The sequence below is a fragment of the Pantherophis guttatus genome, chromosome 1 (assembly GCF_059756535.1).
Source record: "Pantherophis guttatus breed Tessera chromosome 1, ASM5975653v1, whole genome shotgun sequence".
NCBI lineage: Eukaryota > Metazoa > Chordata > Lepidosauria > Squamata > Colubridae > Pantherophis > Pantherophis guttatus.
In genome coordinates this window covers 137311264-137338527 of record NC_142063.1, presented here as the reverse complement: position 1 = coordinate 137338527, position 27264 = coordinate 137311264, and the positions used below count along the sequence as shown (strand labels likewise).

Sequence of the window (27264 nt, the reverse complement as noted above, 5' to 3'; positions counted from 1 at the left end):
TGCTGGAAACTGTGAAATGCTGATTGTTACTGCCAGGTGCCAAGTAACCAATCAGTTAGAAACAATTGTCACATTGGCATTGGATTTGTGTCATGAAGGTTCTAGTGTATTTCCCCCCCCCCTTTATTGGCCCTCCCCATAAGAAGAGCCCTGCTGGATCAAACTGAGGACCTTTGTAGCTCATCCTCCTGTTTCCCTGAGTCACCAACCAGATGCCTTTGAAAGCAAGTTCAAATTTTAAATTGAGCAATACCCATCTTTTATTTTTATATAAATGAATCTCTCTGCATGACTGCCTCCTTCCACCCATAGTCTTTTGGCAACTGATGAGCAATGCATCAAAGCCAGCGCAAGCTGACTCTGTTCACTGTTACGTATTTTCTGGGAGGGAAATGATTTTAGACAACACCTGCTGCTGACATCCCAGATTCTTTGAAAGAAGAGGAACCGTGCCAAATTGTAGAACTTTCCAAACAATACTGGGGTGAGAGGCATAGCCCAAGGGTTTTGTAGCTCATTGAGTCACAGTCAGACATGCTTTCAGAGGAACTAAATTTCTCATTCTAACTAAACTCTGAGGGGAAAAAAAAGCACATTTGTTACAACCCACAATGGCCAGGGAGATTATGAGACAATGTTAATGAAGAGAGTTTCCCCCACACCTTGCTGAGAAATATTGAGAAATAGCTGGAGAGCAAGTGATAAAGTAAGCTTTTATACTTAGGCAAGAAAAAAACAAATGCACAGGTATAAAACAGGCCAATAGCAGTAACTGTTCTCTCAATAGCAGTAACTGTGAGCAAAATCTAGGACTTCTAGAGCACAACCACTTAAAGATGACCCAGTGGTGTGTTGCAGCTGCTAAAAAAATCTAGCAGAATCCTAGGCTACAACAACAGAGAGATAGAATTAAAATCATGTTAAGTATTAATACTGCCTAATAATGCCTTGGTAAGACAACCCTTGGATTATTGCATTCAGTTTTGGTCATCACAATACAAAAAAGATGCGGAGACTCTAGAAAGGGTGCAGCAAAGAACAACAAAGATGATTAGAGGACTGGAGGCTAAAACGTATGAAGAACGGTTGCAGGAACTAGGTATGTCTAATCTAGCAAAAAAGAAGGACCAGGAGTGTCATGACAGCAGTCTTCCAATATCTAAGGGGCTGTCACAAAGAAGAGGAAGTCAATCTGTTCTCCAAAGCACCTGAAGACAGGACAAGAAGTAACAGATGGAAATTTATCAAGGAGAGATCCAATCTAGAACTAAGGAGAACTTTCCTAAGAGTGAGAACAATTAATCAGTGGAACAGCTTGCCTCTAGAAGTTGTCAGTACTCCAACATTTGAGGTTTTTAAGAAGAAACTGGAGAGTCATTTATCCAGAATGGTATACAGGTGTCAAACTCAAGGCAGCCCGTGGGCTGCTTAAATATTACATGTTTTGATAGCAGCGAGAATTGTATTTGCACAACATTGGAAAAATGAGGAAACTCCTGTGGAGGAAAATATAATTAGAAAAATATTAGAGGAAATGGATATGTGAGGAAATATTAGAGGAAAAATGTGAGGAAATGGATAGGCTAACATTAAAGATAAAGGACAAAGAAGGCACAGAATTTTTGATTTGGGATTTGTTTTTCCAACGGTTAAAGCAGTGGTGAAATCCTGCTAGTTCTGTCCGGCTCGTGTGAGCCGGTAGTGCCAGCGGCAAATGATTCAGTGAACTGGTAGTGGCGGCAGCCCAGACATTGTTACTTCCTGGTTTTAACCCTCTGCACATGCACAAAGCCTTCTGCGCATGCACAGTGGGTCAAAAATAGGACGTGACAATGGCACGTGCACTTCCAAACCAGTAGGGAAGGTAAGTAGATTTCATTCCTGGGTTAGAGTGCTGCAGGAGGCCGGGGAAGCCAGAAACAGGGTGTGCAGGGGCTGCGTGGGGCCTCTGTGAAGCCCATTTTCAGTTGGCGGAGTGCTGCAGGAGGACTGGATTGGACTGGATTACAGTTATGTGGTCTGAAGTAAGTGCATGATCTAGATAGAAAACAAGCAACATCCTATGTTAATACTAGTTTAATGCCAGATTTTACATACTGTAGGTCCATTTAATCTTTAATCAACAATCTATAATTGACATTCCATTTTCGGCTGGCAGAGTGTTGCTGGAGGCCGGGGTAGGCCAAAAATGGGCTGCATGGGGGCCGCATGCACCCCCTGACCCCCTTTTGGCTGGCAGAGGCACTGCAGGCCAGTCCTTTGATATTTCCAGGCCAGCCCCGCAGGCTAGATTTAAGCAGGCCTTGAGTTTGACACCCCTGAAATAGGCATTCTCTCTGGGATAATTTGCAGAAAGCCATGGTAGGATAGTGACTAAGTTGGTTGGCTAGGATTAGAGTGACTTTGATTCTGGTCCTCTGGATGAATTTGGACCAGTCATTCTCTCTCAGCATAGCCTATAATCATAATGCTACTATAGTATTATAATGATGTTGCAATAATAATACTGCTATAGATTAAAAATAATAATGCTACTATACATTAAAAAATGGGACGACAGAGATCTATGTGCTTCTACCTTGATCTCTTGAAGGAAAGGTAGGGTATACTTCTAATGAATAAAGAAAAAATATTGATAGGCCACATTTACATTTCAGACCGATTACACAGAAGGCAACTATATTCTCAGTCTCCAATTGTCTGCTTAATTTGTAAGGTCATTTTATTTGTTTGTAATTTTTTTTGCCTAATTATTTAGTCAAACAAATAGTTTGGACAGCCAGTTAATTGAGATCTACTGGGAGAGCATCAGGTAATTTCCACAATGACAACTTTTGGATGCAAATTAGAATACTTAAAATATAGTTCAGAGGCAAGTTTGCCTAGAAATATAATTCAGAGGACGCAATCTCAGTGTATGGTGCAGAGCAGGAAACTGTGAAGAAAAATGTGTCTCATTAGACATGAAGTGCATGGAACTGAGCAATTTGAGCTGGGAAAATGTCACAGTTAGGAGATCAAGTGAAGACCTGGATTGCTATACTGATGTACTTTTATTGTGGTATTGCTTGTCCTTGATTCCAATGAAGTTACTACAAAGAGATTATTACCGACTGAGGTTCTGTCTCTGACCAGGTGCCAAGCGATTGACACTGGTCTTTGAACTGTTGTGTTGCAGGTGGCTACAGTTAACAAACCTCAGAATTATAGAGGAAAAATGATATCAGATGCTTGATGTTTGAGGCGAAGCTATGGGTGGAGGCATGTCTTCATTTATGTATATGGATATAAAATGGAAATGAGTGTCTTTCATTTGTTTTGCTTACTCTGGGGATTTACAAATACCTCCTACACATTTGTAGTGCCTGAAACTTTCCAAAGTGTGTGGAGGAGTATGGGCTGCCAGCTCCAATTTGGGCAGTCAAGAATTACAGAAATGATCTAATACAGTACTAGTCACTCTAAGTCAACACTTTAGCCAAACTAGAACATGGTGAGGGATTCAAATAGGCTATGTTACATAGAAAACATTCCTTCTTAAAAGTTAACTTGTTTCAAACACAGTATGATGACAACTGCAGGGATAGAAGCCATTAGGGTAGATATATCCATGCAAACTTTCAGAAGGAGACATTGAGGGGGAGCTATGGAAAAGTAATAATTGTCCTCCTCCGATGTGGTAGAGTCAATTCTCAGCATTTGCATCAGATGCATGATATTAAATCATTATTAGCTAGGCCAGATCAGTTTCTTGATCTGCACTAGAAAGAGTGCATAGAAGATCAACAAAGATGATTAGAGGACTGAAGGCTAAAACATATGAAGAATGGTTGCAGGAAATAGGTATGTCTAGTTTAATGAAAAGACTAGGAAAGGACTAGGAATGACATGATAGCAGTGATCTAATATTTGAGGGGCTGCCACAAAGAAGAGGGGGTCAACTTATTTTCCAAGGCAAGACAAGAAACAATGGATGGAAATTAATCAAGGAGAGAACCAGCCTAGAACTAAGGAGAAATTTCCTGACAGAACAATTTAAACAGTCAAATGATTTGCCTCCAGAAGTTGTGAATGCTCCAACACTGGAGAATTTTAAGAGATATTGGACAACTACATGTCTGAAATGGTACAGAGTTTCCTGCTTGAGCAGGGGGTTGGATTAGAAGACCTCCAAGGTCCCTTCCAATTCTTATATTCTGTTATTCAGTTAGATTATGTAGCTTGAAAAGACTACAGCATACAGTAACAGGTGAGGCAATGAGATCAAAAGTCATTATGGAATGAATGAAAATAATTTTCTCATCTACACAATTTTCCCATGCCCAACTTGAAATGATTGAGGTAATTAATGATAGACTCACTGAAAAACTTATACTGATTTGACAATTTACTTGTCAAAAAATTAATACAATATTTCACCTCTCTCTTATCTGGTTAAAGTTAAGCTATACTACGTAGGTCTTGATGGATGAACAAGCTTAAATAGTAGCATGGTGAGATTTGGCCTCTGACAATTCTTATTTTTATGTCTGGATGGGATGGCACTCCCCATGAAGGAAAAGTTCTGCACCTTGGGGGTCCTTCTAGAATTGCAGCTATTCCTGGTTTTGGCCCTGGAGACTATGACAAAGCAGCCTTTTGAGATCTTTGTCTGGTATATCAGTTGTGAACATGACTGTAGAGGGAGGTTTTGCTGCAAGTAACATTATGCCCTTATCACTCAGATCTAGATTTCTGGAATATTTTTTCACAGGGAGGTACCTTTGAAGACTACTCAAAAGCTGCAGTTGGTTAAAAAAAGTTGTTGTAGTGTCCCACATGGTGGATGAGAGCTTCACAGACATTTGATATGTTTTTTGCTAGTTTCTGATAGACTTCTGTATACAGTTCAAAGTGTGAGTTTCAACCTATTATGCTCTACATTGTGCATCCAGCTCCAGGTATCTCCAGGAATGTCTCCTTCAAGCAAAACTGCTCCATGGTGTACCTTCCTCTGCTTAATATGTCCTCTCCCCACCCAAAGAAAAAAGAAAAAAAAATTGGGTATCTGGGGAAATGAGCCAGTGTTACTCTTTCTCTCTGGAATAACATCTTCCAGAACATTGATGCTTTTCCTGCATTTCTTTAGAAAGGCTGTTAAAACAGTATTGTTTCACAGAGCATTTGATTGCTACCACAGATACAGGGTGCCAGCTGAGATGCTTGCACTTAACTGTTTTAATTGTTTATTAATGTAGTTACAGATTGCTGTTTTTATTACTATGTTAACCAATAGAAGTTGCAGTAGAATAAAGTGGCATATAAACATTCTAAATAAAGTAAATAAACATTATGGAGAATTGTATAAATTATGAAGCTTTGGAGTAGCAGAAGACATGAAGACAGAATGAAAAGAGACTCTACCCTGGGGAAATTAAAATCTGTTCTGTGTTACCATGCTACATCTCAGGGTTGAGTTGAATGATGCACATCCTTATTTCAAAAGCAAGGATAGTGATAGATCTTACATGTTTGCAATGCTGTTTCATTGCTATTTTCCTGGATATCTCAAATTTTTAGCCTATTGCTGAATATTAACCTCTTGAAAGCATAGGTAGAACACTCTCTCTCTCTCTCTCTCTCTCTCTCTCTCTCTCTCTCTCTCTCTCTCTCTCTCTCTGTGTGTGTGTGTGTGTGTATTACAAACTATTCTAAAAATATGAGTTCCAGGTATATTAGTAAAAAAAGAAGCAGACATACTGCAAACTCCGGAACTTAAGATTTTAAAATTTTAAAAGAATTAAAATTTTATTTTACTAAGCTTTCATCAGCCGTCTGCTGACATTGTCAGAGTATTAAACTACCATTACAGAGATCTCTGCCTTTATATGCCGTTAATCAATTTAGCCCTTGCGTGTGTAATAGGCCCTTCTAGCTGTCTCCCACTTGTAATCAGCTTTGTTGTTTTTGCTGTTGTCATGCTGGATGATGGAGGCTTTATTCCTACTGTTTCCTCACTCCTAGCTTGCTTATTTATTATATAAATAATATTGTTTATTATTTATCCACTAGGAGGACAACATTGGACATGACTATTTCTAATTGTTTCAGGTTCTTCTGTATCAATTTTTATTTGAATTTTTCGTATTCAGTTTGAAAGTTCACATCAAGAAAAACTTTCGCAGGTGGAGAATCCATGCCAATTACAATATTATTATCAAGCAAACTTTACAAATCAACATATACATAATCCATATCTATTCCTATATTCAAGTGCTTTTGATCAATGAGTTAAGAAATCCATATGTCAGTGGAATTATATTTCAAGGGTACCATCTAATTATTTTATTTTATTTTAAATCAATAGAATATTATTCAATACATTTGTCATTAGTGTCCAATTGATCCTGATACCCACAGCTAGAGGTTTGGAATGTGAGTTCTACTAATATAGTAGAATTCTAGGGAAATAACATGTGGCAGAATCTACACATCTGCCTAGGTCTGAATCTTCAAACTATGACAAAATATATCTAGCTGGCTCATTTTTAAAATTCAGTGCAATCTTGATTACACTAAACTACAGAAGTTAGATTGGCCCTCTTTCAAGTTTAGGTGATATGTTAATTGGTTCCAAACTGTTTAAAATATGCTAAAGTAAAAGTTGTCAATTATTTTTCAGGGATATTAAAATTTCAGGCTAGATTCTTCTCTGTCAGCTGCTTATTTTTTATGTTAAGAGGGAAAAAAATACATGAAATGAGAAGCTTCTTTGTTCTGCTTTTCAGGCTTGGATTATGTGGGCTTTCGACCTAAGTATCTTGTTCATTTTGATCAGCCTTTGTTCCAAGTTTTAAAACATAAGGTTCATTTTAAAAGTTGATATATTCCATATGCTAATGCATTTTATATCCTTTTGAAAAAAAACTATCAAAATGTTTTCTTCAGGAGATGTAAAAGTTAACCTATAAGGCTGCTGTTTCAAATAACTCTCCTTATTTGTCTTGAGGGACACCATTTTGTAATGGAATTGGCTCATCCTGCTTGTTTTAAGTTCTTCTCAGGCCTTCAAATCAGGAGAGTTTGTCAGGCTGTGTTTCACGTAATGCTAAATCAGGCCTCAGCACTCTAAGGATAATTCTCTCAGCCAAAGGAGGGTCTGAAGCAGTGGTGGGTTGTTACCGGTTCGCCCCGGTTCAGGCAAACTAGTAGTAGTGGTGGCGGGAGGCTCCGCCCAGATGTCATTAAATACGCTCTGTGCGTGCTTGATGTGGAAAAGAATGTAACTCTAACTTTGGGTTTTACAGATTAGACTAATAGATCTTTATAGAAATGACTGGATCATACTATTATGGAAAGACAAAAAGCTGTGATTTGATATTAATGCCTTATTTTACTGTAACAGAGAGTCAGAAGTCAATGCTTCTTTTTCTTCCCCCCCCCCTATTTTTCCTCTTCATTTCCTCCTTTCCCCACCCCCCTCACTGTTCTTCTATTTACTTTTGTATTTTGTATTTTATAATAATCTATAACTTAATAAAATATGTTTCTTTAAAAAGCTGTAGCTTTAAAATATACTTTATTACTATATGCATACATGACCCCCAGGATCATCATCATCATCATTTTAGCCATTGTCCCATCTACTGCAGGATGAAGGCCTCTTCCGCATGTTTCCAACCCATACGGTCCTCAGCTTTATTTTTGCCAACTGGGCCCGCAATGCTTGCTGATGTCATTGATCCATCTTGTTTTAGGTCTCTTTCATGGATGCTTTTTATCAAGTGTGATCCATTCTAGGACTGCCCTGGTCCATCTGCCATCAATTCTTCTTGCTATGTGATAGTACAAGATAATACATTTAAAATACAAGTTTCTAAGTATTTTAGGAATATGAGCTGGATGTTACCTGCACATTCACTTTCCTTCTGAAAAAAATCAAAATAATGTGTTTTCTTGGACATTTAAATTTATAATCAGCTCTGCTTTTATAGTTAATGGCAATGTGGTCTAATGCAGTGGTGAAATGTAAAATTTGTTACTACCAGTTCTGTGGGTGTGGCTTGGTGGGGGGTGTAATGTGACTGGGTGGGCGTGGCCAACTTTTTTTTTTTTTACTTTTAAAAGCATTTTTTCTACAACCTTAAGAGGTTGCAGAAAAAAATGCTTTTAAAAGCCTTTGACGATCAGGCAACTCAGCTGGGATTGTCAGAGGCTTTTAAAGGCTTTTTTTTTTCTACAACCTCTTCAGCTGAAGAGGTTGCAGAAAAAAAGCTTTTGAAAGCCTCTGACGTTCCCAGCTGAGCCGCACAATCATTAGAGGTTTTTTTAAAAACTTTTAAAAGCATTTTTTCGGCTAGTAAAAGTAAAAAAAAAACCAACCTCTGATGATTGTGCTGGGCATGGGGCATGTGGGGGGGCAGGAATTTTTGCTACTGGTTCTCCAAACCACCCACCGCCATCGCTACTGGATCAGGCGATCCGGTCCAAACCGGGAGCATTTCACCCCTGGTCTAATGCATTAGGGGGAATTAAAAAGTGCACATTGGTGCTGAATAAAATTCAATGGTTTCTGTGACCTAATTACTACTAGGTCTGGACAAGTTTCCCCAGATTGAATTTTTAAAACTTTCCTCACTTTATAGAGAAATCTATATTCACTCATTCGTATGTGTTTGAAATGGAATTTCAATGTAAACTCTAGGTAAAATCACAGGTGCAAAATGCCTTGAATAATGAATTCCTGTGACAGAACCTGTAGCTTTAAACAGTGTTTCTTTTTCCAATAAATAATGCAGTAAATTTATCCTCTCTTGGAATAGACTGAAGGTTAAGTAAACTCATCTTTCCTGTAGATTTTTTTTTTTCTGTGGATGTTCAAGTAATTGTTGCATATGAGCTGAGCACTGGGGGATGAGAATCAGTCCCTCACATCTGAAGCAGGTGTTGAGTAGTATGTGCATTGTGTGTTTGTATCTGTATGAGTATGTGTGTGTGTGTGTGTATGTATGGATAGATAGATAGATAGATAGATAGATAGATAGATAGATAGATAGATAATTATAAATAGTTCTAGATACAGATATAGGTAGCTATATAGATATAGATGCAGATATAGATGATAGCTATATAGATATAGACACACATATACATACAGATGTGGATAATAGATATAGGTGATATAGATATAAATACAGATGTAGATGTAGATAAGATAGACAGACAGACAGACAGATGTAGATGTAGATAATAGATGTAGACCTAGACCCAGTGGTGGGCTGCTGCCAGTTTAGACCGGTTCAGGCGAACCAGTAGTTCCAACCAGGGCTGGCCCCGCCCATCCGCCCTGGCACTATCACATCATATATAATTGCTCACATTTGAGAACCAGTTGTTACAACTAGCAGCAGCCCACTCCTGCCTAGACCTAAACAGATAGATATATATGTAGATGTAGATGATATAGATGATGATATATAGATATAGATATCCCACCAGTAACTAGTCTCCAGCTATAGTCATCTGTTATTTTTACAGCCTATTTCTTCTGAGTGACTGAATGAATATGAACTATGGAAGGAAAGAAGTTTTCCCATTTTTGATCAGGGAATAATGATAAAGCTTGATCAGCCATTGGACTGCACTACTGTGCAGAAATGCTGCTAGATTTCAATTCCTTTCATTGTTCTTAATGCCACACCTGTTTTATAATAATCAGAAACTGTAAGAAAGATGCCATTTGCTAAAGTTCGAAGCCCTTTCTCCTCCACCCCACGATGTCTCCAGAATGCAGAATTAAATGCAGATTATGCTTCTGATCAAATCAGACAGATGATATGTGATAGGGTTTGTAAAGGTTGAGACTGGAGAAGCATCAACCAGCAGTTCCCACACTAAAGATTGCCATTATGCTAACATATCACAAACAGACAAGGCTACCAAGTAACGTGCTGTATTTATTAATTTAGAAGCACAGGAGGACAAAGCTTAGCGTTTCTCAAATCCTTGAGAAAATCTAAAATATAAACATCTCTGATATCTTTGCACTGCAGTGGGCAAACAGCCATTTTATAAGAGATTTCGTTCTTCAAACATTTAAAACCAAATCTGGAGGGTTTTCTGGCAAATCTGCCTGAAACATCTAACTAAGATTTTAAGTATGTGAATGTTTGATGAACCTGGATGTGATGCCCGACACTGGAGCATGAATGATTTTTTTAAAAAATTAGTGATATTATTAAAAATCAAAATTGCAGCAATAAAACAATACAAACTAAAAAGAAAAAGGCACAGAAAAGAAAAATGAGACTATAGAAAAGACATATAGAATGTCTTCCCTCTTCATCACAATTATAAACAATTTTAGTAACTTATCACTTGCTTTTAAAATAAACAATCTCTCCTTTCTATATTCCATCATCATTTCAGCCCTGGTCAGTAAAAGTCTATTAAGTATTACTAGGGATAACAACATATCTATTTTAGCCTCAATCAAATAAATCCACTTTATATCCCTTCCTTTTACTTTTAACAATCTTGATCTCCCATCCCTTTAGATAATGCCTTGGAATTTTCAAAGTGCTTCTGCCAGTGAAAACGGGCTCCTGAGCTCTGTTTTCGGCTGCCACCACCTCCTGCAACACTCTCCCAGTGAAAACGGAGCCCGGAAGCCCATTTTCGCTGGCAGATCACTCGGGCCACCACAGATGCCCCTGTTACAAGTGACATCAAGCTGGTCATGCCTCCCTGGCCATACCCCCCCCCACTGCTCCGAGGTCAAACACAATCCTGATGCAGACCTCAATGAAATCGAGTTTGACACCCCTGATCTAAAGGCTCCTAAATAGGTAAAAAGCTCTAAATCCACCTTAGACTGCTAGTCTCCAAGTTCTGCAACTTTCTGGAACACTTTGGGGTGATGTCAAGTCCTGTCTTTTTTCCATCATGGTCATTGGCTCTGCTTTTAGCACAGCCGTCTTCATTTTACCATTTCTTCTCCAGAAGACTGGAACACAAATGTTAATGCAGTACACTTTACTATCTAACAGAACAAGATTTCTTGGAAAGTGGAATCTTTCTGTAGTTTCTATGTCATTAGAACAGGCTTGCTGTTGGATGCTGCAGTTCTGCTTTATGGAATGATGCTGATAAAGATTTCCAATAAGTATAAAACTAATTTAATAAGGATACTATAGTGTGACATTAAGGCACTTGTGGCCCTTAAAATGATGTTAAACTCCAGTTCCTACCAGCCTCCATGAATATTGCCAATGGTTACATATTGAGTTCTAGTGAAATTATATCGGGATGGCAAATTCCAATGCCCTGGTATAGGAAATAAAAGAAACAAAATTTGTTGAAAGAGGAAAATAGATTTCTTTCTCTCTATTTCTTTGGATGACCATCTCCTTCTCAAATCTTCCAAAGATGTGCATCAAAAATGTGCATCTGATATATTTAAAACAAAGACCTTGGCCCTGGAGGATATTCAGTAGTATGAAATACATGCAGTTGGACAGTTAGAAATATAAGAAATTTCCAAATTAGCCCACTTGTTCTTCTGTCTCTGGCCATCATTTATGCTAATACCTAATCTGTTTCTAGAACCAGTTTGGCGTAGTGACTAAGCCATCAGGCAAGAACATTCTAATCCTGCACTGGAGACTACAATCAGCTGAGTGACCTTGGGCCAGTCACTCTCTCTAAGCCCTAGGAAGGAGGCAAGGGCAAACCCCTTCTGAAAAAACTCATCAAGAAAATTGCAAGAACCACTCTGGGAAGTCTCCAAGAATCGGACATGATTGAATGGAAGAAAAATAAGATCTGGTTTGGCCTGTGCTCTCTCTTTTCCTATTGTAGGCATTTGGTAACATCTCATTCATGACTGCTTAATGGTCTATGGCAGGGGTGTCAAACTCATGGCCCATGGGCTGGATGCATCATGCACTGGCCATGCCCACTCCCGGTTTAGCAAAGAAGAAAAAAAGTTGTGATATGTCACATGACGACAATGTGTCATCACGAGTTTGACACCCCTGGTCTATGGTCTACGTCAGGGGTGTCAAACTCAATTTCATTGAGGGCCACATCAGGGTTGTGTTTGACCTTGGAGAGCCAGGGTGGGCATGGCCGTCATGATATCACTCGTGTCGGGAGGCACCTGTGGTGGCCCGAGTGCTCTGCTAGCAAAAATGGGCTCCTGAGCTCTGTTTGGCCCTTGCGAGCTCCATTTTCAGGTGGGACAGCATCCTGCGCGGCCCTCCCAAACTCCATTTTTGCTGGCAGAGGCACCATGGGCCGGGCTGTTTCCAGTGTGGCTCCGTGGGCCAGATCTAAGCAGCCTTGAGTTTGACACCCCTAATCTACACACACCATCTAATACCATCCCAAGGTTTTGTAGCCCAGCAACTTTCAGTAGTCCCTCAGCAGAGCAGCCAGGTTTGTTACCTGCAACAGGACATTATGTTTATCATCTGCCCTGGTTTTCCCCTCCTATTTTCTTTATTTAGGGGAGAGGGGGTTGGCAGGGAGGCTGAAGGAGATATTGAATTCAGAGTGCTGGTTTTACATTTTAAACTCCCATGTGGTTTGGGGACCAGGTGATATGGATAAACTTCTCTTCCTCTTTACAGTTCGCTTTAACTCATCATTTTGAAAAGCCATGTTTGAACAATACAATGTGGAATAAACATCAGCAAAAGCTTTGACAAGGTGAGAGCCATTCTTGTGGGGTTGCATTTGTTGACACTGGGAAACAGTGATGGTTGAAGCATGGAAGGAATCTATGGAAGAAAGTGATCTGTAAAGGACCCAAGTACCAAACTTTAAAGCTGCGTTGAACTTTGACGATAGTGCCAGCCCTTTGAATTATGGCCAGAAACCAAATGACGATGGAAACGCTATTATGATATTTCAAGCCCATTGAAGCTTGTTTAGTGTGTACCTAGGTTCTTTATGGTGCCTGGTGAAACCTTTTTAATGGTTCCTTATAGTGTGATTAAGTAGTCTTGTTGGCCTCCGTTTTATTTCAAAGCTATTTTAATCTGCTTTATATATTATAAAGTTGTTCCCTGATGTCTTTGGCCAGGTCATAACTGGAAATACTTGGGTAGTTAGAGGATTATTTCATTCAGCGGAAGAGCATTCTCAAGTATTGTAAAGAGACAAAATGGATTTCCTCTGTGAAAACAAAACAAACAGAGATTTTGAAAGGTTCCAAAAAGAAAGAAAGGGATTTTATTCTTTTAATGGTCAAATTTATATTTTTTATAGTGCGGCTCTTCCTAATGAAAAAGATACTGGCTGGCTTCTGGTCTAGAAAATAAAAAGAAGGAACAGAAGGAGAACCAGGACATCATTTTGGAAGAACAGATTTCATTTTAAGAAAGGCATTTTCAGTGAAGATGCTGTAGAGTTGCCAAGCTGTATCCAGAATTAGAATTGTTATTTCCAAAAACAACTTTGGATGTTCTTTATTTGTTAGTTTGTTTATTAAATTTATATACCAGCCATTCCCCTGATAGGGCAACTCTGGGCATCTTACAGAACATAAAAAGATAAATAGAAGAACAGTTAATTTTTTTAAAAAAAAACTATGAACATGAAAATTTTTAAAACTATGCAGAAAATCAGAGCCAGGGAGATAGATGGGATGGGGATGAGGTCTTCTTACCTTGTCAACCACTTCTAGTGTGAGCATCCCCTTCAGGGCCCCAAGCCAATCAGCAGAACCAAGTTTTAATATCCTTCAGCCAAAAGAGTGGAAGCAGTTCTCACCCCCGGTGAGGAAAAGGCTCTTCTCTTTGACCCTGCAGGCTGGAATTCCTTAGTAGATGGAATCTACTAACAGGCCACTTCCACTGACACAAGTTGAGCAGGCTATTCCCATTGGGGTGAGACAGCTTCTCAGATGTCCTGGATCCATGTCATGGGGTTTTATTGGACCTGGTAAATTGGACCTGTTAAACAATGAATCTCATGCAAGAATGATATTATACATGCCACCCTATTTGTCGCCAGAACTGTGCGTGCCACTGCATTCCGCCTGTAGCTTCTGCATACTCTTCAAGGGTACTCTTTAATTCTAATTTTGTTCACTTGATTTTGTATTTGCCAGGGTAGATAGGTAGAAGGAGTATAAATCAAATGCGTAATCCATCCAGACATCTTCTTTCATCCTCAACTCATCACATCCTGGTAGATAAAAATCCATCTTCTACTGTTTCATGATCTTCTAATTTGAACATAACCAGGATCTTCACTATTTTTTTAAAAAAGAAGTAGAGATATTTCCCTTGCATATTTACAACACTACCAAATCTCATATTGACACTAACAATCAACACTCCCTGTATGTACCACCTGGTGTGGAAAGAAGAACTAAATGGAATCCACAATCCTCTCTCCTATGGTTTTGATCCTCATAATAAACTTTGAGTTTTCCCATGAGCTCTTCCTCTTCTTTGGTGGATTCTAGTTACCTTAGGACAGAATTATTTGATTGAATATGCAGCTGAAGTGGATGGAGGAATCCCAGCAAGACCACTGAAGTTTTCCAGGAAGAAAGAAGTACATTCCAGACAGAAGTCCAGAATAAGAGACTGCACAATCCTAAACTTCGGGGCGGGGGGGTGGGAGGAGGAGGCTCAGAGTAGTCACACTCTAGAATCTTCTAGTGTTTATCTATTAGATTAGAAGGTTATAGCTTTAGTCTGGTGAGGTTCTGTCTATTAAAGGTAAAGGTTCCCTTGCACATATGTGCTAGTAAGTAGTAGGTTCCTCTTGCCTTTGCTACCGGTTCGGAACCGGGAGTGCGCATGTGCACGTGCTCACAGAAGACCTTCTGCGCATGCACAGAGCATCTGTGATGATGTCTGGGTGGGCGGAGCCTCCCACTGCCGCCATTCCCAGTTCCTGTGAACTGGGGTGAACTGGTAGAAACCCACCACTGGTGCTAGTCGTTCCCAACTCTAGGGGGCGATGCTCATCTCCATTTCAAAGCCAAAGAGCCAGTGCTGTCCGAAGATGTCTCTGTGGTCATGTGTCCGGCATGACTAAATGCCAAAGGCACATGAAATGCTGCTACCTTCCCACCAAAAGTGGTCCCTATTTTTCTATTTACATTTTTTATGTGCTTTCGAACTGCTAGGTTGTCTATTAGGTGTAAGTAAATAAAGAACTGAACTCTTGGATTCCACAGTAACCTCTTTGGTCTTGGCCCTGATATTCATCCTATTCTGTTTCTGGGCAGGAACTCTGCCATATATCTGCCCTTAACTTAGATGTTTTGGATGATATTCAACATATTCTGGATCTGGGAAGCTTTCATAGCAGAGATGCAAGATTATATACTCTTCGTGTTTTCTAAAACTAAATCCATACAATATGTGTCCCAACTATTTGTCAATTTCATTTCTTCCTCCACGTTTCTTCCTCTCTTTTCACACATTATGTAGTGCCTGATTTTGTGGCATTCATGTCTCCCTGATTAATTCTTTTCAAGGTTTCCTAGCAACAATCAGACCACCAGCCTTTTGCAATAAAAGAAATGCTCTGTGTTACTTGGATAGTGTGTTAGGCTTCGAACATTCTCTCTGCCCCCTCCTCACTTCACATTCTGCCCCTTTCCCAATGTGCCTCTTGTCAAGACAAATAAAAAGTAATAGCAGTTTGTTTGAGTGCTATTCCCTCCTGAACCGTCTATTTCTAAGATAAGGGGTTTGGGAGAGGAAGTAGTAAGGGGGAATTTATTTAGTCATCTAGCGAAAGAAATAATTTTAAGGATCTTTCTTGTTTGGTTTTGAGTTTGGTTTTGGCATAGTGGAGTAGAATGCAAATTTTGAAACAAGGATAGGGGAGGATCTTCCAGGTAGCTTTCATTATGAAAAAACAACAACAACTGAAACAGTTGCATTGGGGGAGAAGGCAGGAAAGAGAGTTTGCATTAAGTCATGACATATGTATTTATAAAATATGAACCTACAGTAGGGAGAGAAAGAGATGATTTAAATGGCTGGATTATCCCAGACACATAATTCACTAGACTAGAAGATATCAGTAGGTTTACTATATATACAGTTAGTCCTTGACTTGCAATCATAAATGAGGCTGGAATTACAATTGCAAGTCATGCTGGTTGTTAAGTGACTTATCCTGTGATTTACCTGATTTTACAACAACTTTTTGTGGTGGTTGTTAAGCGAGTGCTGTGATCATAAAGTAAATGCTACGGTGGTGAGAACTCATTGTTCACAATGGACATAAACATAAATCACAGCCACATGACCTCAGGATACTACAAAAGTCCATAAATGTGGACTAGTTGCCGAGTATCCAAAAAGTAAACATGTGACCATGGGAAGGGGTTGAAGTTGGAAATTTGAACTCAGGTTGTAAGTACCTTTTTTGGGGTCCTGTTGGGCACGAAAGATCAGGTCTCACGTGAAGGTCCAATTAAGCTAATTTATTGTTACTCACACCTATGCACATAAATGTCCTCAACTAATGGTTAGCTTTGTTAGGAGTTAGATAGGGGTCAATGGAATGCAAGGAGGGTTGGACTTAGTTTGCTTGTGGCTATGTAGAGATTCTAAGCTGATCCCTCTTTTAACTCCATCCCCAGGTTCTGCCACTCCTTCACCAACCATTGTAACCTTGAATGGTCACTAAGCAACTGGTCATTAAGCAAGGACTACCTGTAACAGGATTGCAGAAATTCAGGTTGAAGCAAAGAAGTAGAACATACAAGACTTTGTATGTCTTTGTCTTCTAATGTTCATCCAGACAGAAGAAGGCATGCTACCAAAGAAAAAGCCCTTTCTCATGCCATTTCCTCACTAGGGATTTATAACATCTTCTAGCATCATTCAATCATTGTTGAACTACCATAATGGTAATGAAGACAGGGTTTATATCATCTCAATGATGGCTATGTGACAGTGGAAGGTGCTATAAATCATTAGCAAGGAAAAGTTTTTCAAAGAAACCATAAGGCAGTTCAGATAAATGCCTTCAAGTATGCTAGGAAAGCAGTATATGGGATGGAATTTTTTTTATACATATTAAAGTTTAAAACAAACAAACAAACAAACAAACAAACAAACACATAATGCATCAATCCTTCCATGTGTCTTCTCGGTGTTTCTTCCGTGACTTCTTATTTTTATTACTCCTCCTATCTTCATTTCTCCTTGATAATTTCCATTTCTCTGTTGCGATATTTTCCCCAATAACAATACATTTAGTCTAACATTCTCCTTATTTAATTATCACAATCTTTATCTATATCTCCTTTTTAACCAATCATAAAATTTCCCCCATATCTTATAATAGTCCGTATCCTCTCTCTCTTTAATCAAAGTTAATCTGTTCATTTCTGCACAATCTAAGATTTTTTTTAATTACTTCCCCTTCCAAAGGGATTTTCTCTGCTTTCTATCTTTGCGCAAATACTATCCTCGCTGCAGTTATTCTATGTATAATCAAGTATATATTTTCTTTACTAATTTTCCTACCAGACTGCAAGAACATGGGATGGAAAAATTTGAACAACTACTAGAAGGCAGCAAAATATACAGAAAAGTCTAGGTTCACATAGTGGTTGTCCAATTTTTTCCAGTCCAGAGGTTAGTCTCCACTGTAGATTTTATTTATTTATTTACTGTATATCCTGCCTTTATAATTTTTATAAATAATTCAAGGTGGTGAACATACCTAGTATTCTTTCCTCCTCCTATTTTCCCTACAACAACCACTTTATGAGTTGGGTTGGGCTAAAAGAGAGAGGGGACTGGCCCATGATCACCCAGTTGGCTTTCATGCCTGGCAGGACAAGAACTAGACCCTAGGACCAGGGACTAGTCTCCTGGATATTAGGCCAGAACCTTAACCACCAGATCACCAAAGAGCCTTGATGGCGCAGCGGACTAAAACTGCTGTTAAAGTAGCACTTAGCTGCCAGCTGCCTGCAATACTGCGAGTTCAAATCTCACCCGGCTCAAGATTGACTCAGCCTTCCATCCTTCCGAGGTAGGTAAAATGAGGACCCAGTTTGTGGGGGCAATAAGCTGACTTTATATAAAATAGAACACCGCTTAGGGGGCCCAAAAAGCCCTACTAAGCAGGTATATACAAAAGTATGAAGGCTATTGCTTAAAGCATTGTAAGCCGCCCTGAGTCCCTGGAGAAGGGCAGCATATAAATCGAACCAATAAATAAATAATAAATAATAAATCAAACTGGGACATAATTTGCTCATGCCCCAATGGGGCCTGCTTATCATCACTGTAAAACATATACATATACTGTACAGTCTAGGGAAATGCATATATTTGCAGATATGGCTGACAACAACATTGTTGCTGATCTTGAACATGTCCAAAACTGACAATGGATAGATTCCGTTGAAACTCGATAATTGTTATTTATTAATTTATATCTTTATCATTTTTTTAAATAACTCAAGGTGGCAAACACATCCAACAGAACCTCTTCCTCCCATTTTCCCCACAACAACAACTCTATGAGTGAGTTGGGCTGAGAGAGAGTGGCTCAAATGTTTATGGAGATTCTCAGTCATCCAGGTCATGGTTCAGCTCGAGCTGAAGAAGCTTCTTGGATGAGAAGCGAAACATCTTCAAAGAAAAACCAGAAAGTCCAGTTGCCTCGAAAAAGCACCTTTGGGATGATTGGCTCAAAGTTACCCAGATGATTTTCATGCCTAAAGCAGGACTAAAAAGGAGACTAAAACTCATTTTCTCATTTTCTCTAGCCTGGTGCCTTAATCATTATCTCAGCATCTCTGGAACTGTCTGTCCGAAGCCGAGTAATGCACGACACACACACAATGGAATGGCAAAAATAACCCAGTGGTCAGGATCGGGTAATGCCATGATCCAGTTATTGATTGAGTCTGCATAGCTGAGAAGCTCCTCCCCTTTGTCCTGCTTCCCAGCTTTCTGACTCAATCCGGTTGAGAAAGGCACGTTTGAGCCTTGCTCTGGCAAAAATTTCCCTTTTGCCTCCAGTTTATTTCTAGCTCCCAGACCTCTTGGTTGAGCTCCCAGCGCGAAGGGGTTCGCACCCGAGACCGCTGGAGGCCAAAAGAAAACTCTTTTGGCTGTGAGGCCTGCTGGTTCCCGGCTGGTTGAGCCTGGTCCTCACTTCTGCATGGAGGGCTATTCCCTCTACCACTGCAGCCTTCATGGCTGGAACCTCTTGCCTGGCCAGGCTGAGGTATCTCTGCCAGCTATCTGGGATCCGATAGCTGTAATACTGCTGCTGCTGGAAAAGCCTCAGACAACAACGAGCTTGCAGAGTGCTGGATTGGCATCAGAGCCTTCCTTCGGCTCGTTTGGGACAGCGCAGCGGCGGAGCGGCTTGAATCCACAGCCCTTGCTCCGTGGGTGGATCAGATAGCCTGATCTTCTCCCAGGCTCCTGGAATTGCTTGTGAGTAAGGGGGGGGAGTTTGTTCCCCCTTTTAAACGTTTTTGTTTCTCCTGGGGCCAAATTAAGTTCCGGCAGCCATTTTAGAATTCCGGTGGCCATTTTGGAACAGCCTCATGGCATTAGAGGCCTAGCCAGAACTTCAGGCCTGCCTTAATTCTCTACCTTGCCCTTTATTACAGCACTATTGGAGGCCTATTCTTCTAATAAAAGGAATTACAGGCCCTTCAGATGGCTTCCCAAAGGCCTGCCAGGACATCCAAGCACCCCCCACAACAGGAGGAATTCAGCTCCTCTGACCCAGTGCCTGCTAAGAGAAGCAGGAAGACCCACCATACTTCCAAGGGGCCCAAGCCCTCCCAATCTGCAGCTATGTCAAAGGAAGAGCTCAAGCGCCACAAGGCTATTGAAAAGGCCATCCAGAAGGCCATTCAAGCAGCTTCCTTACAGGAGAATGTATCTCTTAGCCCCCATCCCTCTAGGGTGGTGACACCTTCAGCTAGCACTGTACCTCCTCCCACAGGCCCAGAACCTGCTGCTTCCCCTGCCCAGCCGCAGGGGGTAGATAACCCAGGGCAAGCTCTCTCCCCTGCCTTATCACCAGATAGGGACTCTCCCTTGCCTGAAGGTTTGAAGGAAGTTAACGCAGCCTTATTTGGGCCCCAACCTGAGGTTTCTTCTGCCCCTTCGCAGCCCCAGGGGATTCCTGTACAGGTTTCCACACCCTTGGCTCCCCCTGCCCCGGCCCCTGAGCCCCAAATAGCTCCAAACCTGGCTTCCCTTATCCGAGAGGCCATTAGGATGGGGGTTAGGGAAGAAATGCAGAGGACCTCTTCATGGGTGTCCAGCCATTCTTTTTCACAGGTGGATGTTGAGGGCTCTATTCTCTCTGTAGCAGAAGCAGCCCCTCAGGGTCCTGAGTCCCCTGCCCATGCAGAGTCCACTGATCATTCTGATAAGGAATCCATATCCGCCCCTGATCCTATGGATCAGGATTTGTCTGAGGACGAAGACTTAGGCCCCGACCAACCAGCATTTGTGGGGCTCTTTAAGCCCCAGTTCTTTCGTTCCCTACTCCACAAGGCCAAGGCCATTACTGGTTTGGGCTCTTCTCAGGCCTCATCTGTCAACACGGGGGAGGGTCCTTCCTCATCTATACCCCTCTTTGAAGTACCTACCATTGAATCTGAAGAAATCCCAGGCCCCAAGATTTTTCGGGATGTTTTACAACGCCAATGGGCGGCCCCGGCGTCTGGCCCCAGTCCCAATGTCTTAGACAGACGTTTATATAATTTGGCTCCTGAATTATCTTCTCTCCTGCAGGTCCCTTCTGTGGACCAGCCTGTGGCAGAACTATCTGCCCCCACTAATTTGACAGGGCCACCTGAGGAAGGCCTACGCCCGGAAGATAGGCGCCTGGAACATTCCCTTGTTAGATCTCACCAGGCCACTGCCTGGTCGGTCAAGGCCTCCTTGGCCGCCTCCTTTTTTAACCGGGCCTCAATTTTGTGGCTCCGCCAACTCCAGGCCAGGCTCCCTGTCTCCGATTTAAGGGCCCAGCAGGACATAAGCAAAATCATTGCAGCCCTAGATTTTTCAGCGGATGCAACTTTAAATTCTTCCCGCTTCGCTGCTAAGGCCATTGGCTCTTCCATAGCTGCCCGGCGTCTACTCTGGCTTCGCCAATGGCAAGCCGACGCCAAATCTAAATGGCGTCTAGCATCTTCCCCCTTCGAAGGCCCTAAGCTCTTTGGAGCCCCTCTGGAGCCTCTCCTCATAGAGTCCAAGGACAAACGCCGTATTCTGCCCAGCTTGTCTCGGCGTTCCGACTTCAGGTCTCAATCCAATTTCCGTCCTTTCAGACCTTCAGACGGGGGTTTCTCTGGGAGCCGTCGCCAACGGTTCCCCCCACCTAGGCAATTTAGACCCCAGGACCGCCAAGGTCCTCCCCCTAGAGGTCAGTCCAGACGGCCCTTTCGAGGGACCAGGGGGCGGGGGTTCCGTAGATCACGCTGACGGCTTGGCCCAGCTTCCCATTGGAGGCCGCCTGGCTTCCTTCACCAGCCAGTGGGCAGCTACCTCGTCGGACACCTGGGTCAGGGAGACCATCAGCTCTGGCCTCTCTCTCGAATTCCTCTCCACCCCCCCAGAGAGATTTCTTCGCTGTCCCGTCTCCCGGAACAGATCCTTCCGGCTCCTGGTGGCATCAGCCATTCGTCACTTGTTGGTCATCCGAGCCATCGAGCCGGTGCCCCAGGAGCAGCTCGGACAAGGCTTCTATTCATGCTTGTTCGTTATCCGGAAGTCTTCGGGGGGATGGCGAGCGATACTAGATCTCAAATCCCTGAACCGCCGGATAGTGTACCGGCGATTCAAGATGCAGTCCCTCCAGACCATCTTGGAGGGCATTAGACTTGGAGACTACCTCTCGTCAATCGACCTGACGGAGGCATATCTCCATGTACCCATCCTCCCCGCCCACCGCAGGTTTCTCCGCTTCTGTTTCCTGAGCCAGCATTATCAGTACAGGGCTCTTCCATTCGGCCTCTCATCGGCCCCCAGGGTATTCACAAAATTGATGGCCGCCATCGCGGCCCTTCTCAGGTCCATCCCCATCCGGATGCAGTTCTACCTGGACGACCTTCTGGTCCAGTCGGTCTCGGAGAGTCAGGCCCTTCAAGATCTCTCAACGACTCTCAGAGTCCTGGAATCCCACGGATTCTCTATCAATCGGACCAAGAGCCATCTGGTCCCGGCCACGCATCTCCAGCACCTGGGGGCGATCATCGACACGAGCCTATGCAAGGTCTACCTTTCCCAGGATCGCCTGGCCAGCCTGCGGTCTCTGGTCAGGGCAGTGAAGGCAGGGAGGGGCTCTTCCCTGGCTTCGCTCTCCCAACTCCTGGGAAAGATGGTCTCTTGCATTGGCATAGTTCCCTGGGCACGTCTACACTGCAGGGACCTGCAGTGGTTCCTCCTACCTTACCAGAAACGGGGGTTGGGGTCCTCCCTCCGGCGGGTCCATCTTCCTCCCAAGGTGCTCCAGTCCCTCGATTGGTGGTCCTCGGGAGCTCTTCTCCAGGGGCGGGAGTTCAGGGTTCCTCAGTGTCTTATACTGACTACAGACGCCAGCCTTCACGGCTGGGGGGCCCACCTATCCTCCTCCCTCGCCCAGGGTCGATGGACCCAGGCGGATTTAAAGCACAACATAAACTGGTTGGAACTCCGGGCCATCCACCTGGCCCTACGAGTCTTTGCCCCCGAGGTTCAGGACAAGCATGTCCTGGTCAGAACGGACAACGTGGCCGCCAAGGCCCACGTGAACCGCTTGGGAGGGACCCGCTCTCGGCATCTCATGGAGGAAGCCGAGAGACTGGGCTCCTGGGCGGAGTTGCACCTAAGGTCATTGAGGGCAACTCACATCTCGGGGGTGGAGAACTCTCAGGCGGATTGGTTGAGCAGGACCACGGTGGACCCCGGGGAGTGGGCCCTGGAACCTGCTCTCTTTCGGGAGATCACATCTCGCATGGGAGTTCCAGTCCTGGACCTCTTCGCCACACGGAGCAATCGACAGACCCAGAGGTTCTTCGCACGGTTTCCGGAACCAGGAGCGGAGGCCGTGGATGCTCTACACAGTGTCTGGCCTCCCGGCCTTCTATACGCCTTCCCTCCTCTCCCCATCGTGGCCAAGGTCATCAGGAAGATGTTACAAGAGAAGGCGGAGCTGCTGCTAATCGCCCCCCATTGGCCTCGCAGGCCTTGGTTCGCGGACCTGAAGGCTCTCTCGGTTCGGCCTCCCTGGCGCCTTCCCCCGGACAAAGTCATCCTTCGCCAGGGCTCACTTCTTCATCCGGACGCCGCATGGCTGCAGCTAACCGCCTGGCGATTGAGCGGCGTCTGCTGAGCTCCCGGCGTCTTCCTCCCAGAGTCGTCGCCACCATCCAGGCAGCCCGTAGACCCTCGACTACTCGCATATACGACTCCACCTGGAGGACCTTTTCATCTTGGTGCGACAGCCACTCCATCATTTCTACGGCAGCCTCTACGGAGCAGGTGCTCATCTATCTGCAGGATCGTCTTGACTCAGGTTTGGCACCCAACACACTCCGCAGGCAAGTAGCTGCTCTCTCCTCTATCCTTTGCTGTGGCTCCCGGACCTCCCTATCCTCCCGCCCTCTAGTTAGGCAGTTCCTCAGGGGGGCCTCCAACATTCGCCCGGCCCCTCTTCATAGATATCCTACCTGGGATCTTCCCCGGGTCCTAGAGGCTCTTACCAGAGCTCCGTTTGAGCCCCTAAGGGAAGTTGGGCTTCGTTTTCTCTCTTATAAGGTAGCCTTCCTCCTGGCCATTACTTCGGCCAGGAGGATCTCCGATTTGGCGGCCCTTTCAGCTCGGGAGGACTTATGTATCTTTCACCCCGACAGGGTGGTCCTCAGATTGGACCCCACCTTTCTTCCCAAGATCAATTCTCCTTACCATAGGTCCTTGGAATTAGTGCTCCCTGACTTCTGCCCCAATCCCGTCCACGCCCGAGAAAGGGCGTGGCATACCCTGGACGTCAGGCGGGCCCTTCGCATCTACCTGCGACGGACCTCCTCCCCACGCCAGTCGGAATCTCTCCTGGTCTCATTTCAACCTTCTTCCCTCGGCAGGAAAGTTTCATCGGCCACTCTGGGCCGTTGGATTCGGGCTACCATCGCCAAGGCGTATGAAGTCCTCTCCCTTCCGGTGCCTCGGCACATTACAGCCCATTCCACACGTAGCGCTGCCACTTCAGCGGCGTGGGCCACCCAGGCATCCTTAGAGGAAGTCTGCAGGGCTGCCGCCTGGACTTCCCCCACTCCCTTCATCAAACACTATCGTCTCGATCGGTTCGCCTCGGCCGAGGCGGCCTTCGGACGTAGGGTGCTCCAACAGGTGCTCCGGGTTCCTTCCCCACCTGCTCGGGCTAGTCCCTCCCTATAGGGTTCTGCTTGGGCATGTCCTGATCCTGACCACTGGAGCCGGGATCAACGAGAATGGGCGTTGGCTTACCTGAACGCTTCTTCTCGTTGTTCCGGCTACAGTGGTCAGCCCCTCCCTGTCTGGGCCCTCGTAGGTGGGAAGTTTTCTGTGGATCTGTCTCTTCCCTTGTTTTACAGCTCAAAGTGCCTGTCTGCGTCGTCGTCTTTCATCAGAAAGCTGGGAAGCAGGACAAAGGGGAGGAGCTTCTCAGCTATGCAGACTCAATCAATAACTGGATCATGGCATTAACCAATCCTGACCACTGTAGCCGGAACAACGAGAAGAAGCGTTCAGGTAAGCCAACGCCCATTTAATCTTGGATACGCGGCAGTTTACAGAAAACGCTGGCGCTGTGAAAACAGCACAAAAACGGAGTCGGCTGGATGCTCCGCCTCCTCAGCTTTATTGGCTGTGGGATAGGTTGCAGCTGTAGCAGATTTGAATATACCACCGGTTCTCTCCCCCCACCCTTGGAGCCAAGGACGCTAGTAAGTGATGTCATCTGACGTCGCTGAGATTGTTCCTCTGACTGCTTGTTCTCCCGATTCCCCCTTCCATACACCGCCCGCCACCTGTCACCTTCCATGTGGTTTCCTAATCGCACCACCCCCCTTTACAGTGTACCGCTTGGTCTCTTCCTGGGTATTTGCCTGACAACCCTCCCCATCTTGGCCAGGGTTCTGTGTCATCATGGTCATCATATAAGGCTCGGTGTCGAGGAGTGCTTAACGCTCGACACACTAGACCAAACTGGCCCTTCAACCTGAAGAAAGAGCATTGAACTAGACCTCGGACAGCAGGGCTTTTCAGAACATTATATAATCTCTATAGGGAACGAAACAGGGATGAAATATAGCAGGTTGTGACAGGTTCTGGAGAACCGGTAGCTGAAATTTTGAGCAGTTCGGAGAATCAGCAGCGAAAATTTTGAGTAGTTCGGAGAACCGGCAAATACCACCTCTGGCTGGCCCCAAAGTGGGGTGGGAATGGAGCTTTTGCAATATCCTTCCCCCAGGAGTGGGGTGGGAATAGAGATTTCGCAGAATCCTTTGCCTGCCATGCCACCAAGCCACGCCCATCAAGCCACACCACAGCCACCAAGCCATACCCACAGAACCGGTAGTAAAAAAAATTGGATTTCACCACTGGAAGGAAGGAACTAATACAGAACTGAAACAGTAAATCTGTGACATTTGTAGGGATTGGGGTAATGTATTCCTCCTTTAGAGGACTCTCCATCCATAGACCATTTGTTCCAGTGAACTACCTAATGAACATCCTGAGCCTGTCACTTTAAAGGGCTTCCTTCTTACCAAGGTTTAACTTCTGACACTAATCAAGGACAAAATATATGGTCAGAATATGCCCCAATCAAATAGGAATTACTGAGTCTGGTAGCTAGATTTTTTTTTCTTCTCTTTCTAGGGAGGTGTGCCTACAGATTGATAGCTCTTTTATGATTAAATTATTATGGATGGTTGATAAGAGAAAACTTAATTTCTCTTGGCTGCTATGGTTCCTAAAGTATCCAGGAAGGTAGCCAAGTTTTATGCAATTGCTATTTCTGTTAAGAAGAGATTGACGAGATTAACAGTTTAGAACCTCTCTTATAAAACACCTCATTGCCTTATATTTATTCTTCTTTTGCCATATGCATTAGGCAGGTTTTTTAAAGAAAAAAAGTGATTGATTAACCATGTCTTTTATCTGATATCTATTGATTTTTTTTCTGTGTTATCTATTTTATTTTCATTTGTCCCTATCTTTTCTTTACCATACTTTCTGTTCTTATTTTGCAATTTGTGTTGGTATGCCTCCAGGGGTGGGTTCTACTTACCTTTATTACTGGTTCGCAGCAGGGCCACGCATGCGTGCTCACTTTGCTCACGCGTGCGCAGAAGCATTTTTATGATGTCGGGGTCGATGGGCGGAGCCTCCTGCCGGTTTTACTACCGGTTCAATAGAACCGGTGTGAACCGGGGGCAATCCACCACTGTATGCCTCCTTTGTGCCAGACCTTAAATGAAGTTCTAAAGCTCACATTATTTATTTAAGAGTTGTGGTGGTTAGAATGCAGTACTGCAGAGCTAACTCGCTGCTCAGGAGTTTGATTCTGAGCAGCTCAAGGATGACTCAGCCTTCCATTCTCCCAAGGGCGGTAAAATGTGGACCTAGATTGTTGGGGGCAATATGCTGACTCTGTAAACCACTTAGAGAGGGCTGTAAAGGCATGTAAGTCTAAGTGATATTACTGGAACCAAGAAAGGATTCAGTCCTTGTTTGATGTGTGTCGTTTCTACTCATCTTTGCAGCTTCTGTTTCCACATTCATCTGTGAATCTGTTTCTTAAAAAAATATATTTAAATGATATTTTAAGTCTAGTTTGTCAAATAGCACAATTCTCAAAATATATGTACCATACTTTTCTCCTCAAAAGTTTCCCTTGCTCTCTCTCTGTCTGCAAAACCTCACAGATCATTATGTCATCGTGTTCCAATCAACACATCAATCTAAGAAGGGTGTGAGGATCAGGTCACCTCATTTCAGAGCCCACTAAGCTGGTGTTCTTCAAGTGTTCCTCATTATGACATCAATGTGTGAATGACATTTGCCATAAATCTGCAGAAGTCCAGGTCCAGATGTACTGGATTTGGTTGGTACGGTTTGTGTCAAGCAAGATAGCCATTTTTTCCATCTCAAAAACGTGTGAATCTTTGTGTTTTTGAATGACAGTTGTATAGCTTTCCTGTTCCTCCTAACACAAAAAAGGAAGCAACAAGTGCAGAATTAGTGCAGGGCTTATTTCTGACCTGAATTAAAACGATGGAATGAGACT

The 27264-nt window shown here is 43.4% G+C and overlaps 1 protein-coding gene across 1 annotated transcript; it reads left to right on the top strand.

Annotated features, from left to right (window-relative positions):
* Positions 1-19733: 19733 nt before the first annotated feature.
* LOC148116573 (uncharacterized) lies at positions 19734-21808 on the top strand. The gene has a single exon (XM_087881816.1). It carries the CDS (start codon positions 19797-19799, stop codon positions 21438-21440), a length of 1644 nt encoding a protein of 547 aa, XP_087737942.1. The 5' UTR covers positions 19734-19796; the 3' UTR covers positions 21441-21808.
* Positions 21809-27264: the final 5456 nt, after the last annotated feature.

What these genes read in the sequence shown, in the direction of transcription:
- LOC148116573 (XM_087881816.1), top strand. Translation starts at nt 19,797, where the DNA reads ATGTCAAAGGAAGAGCTCAAGCGCCACAAGGCTATTGAAAAGGCCATC.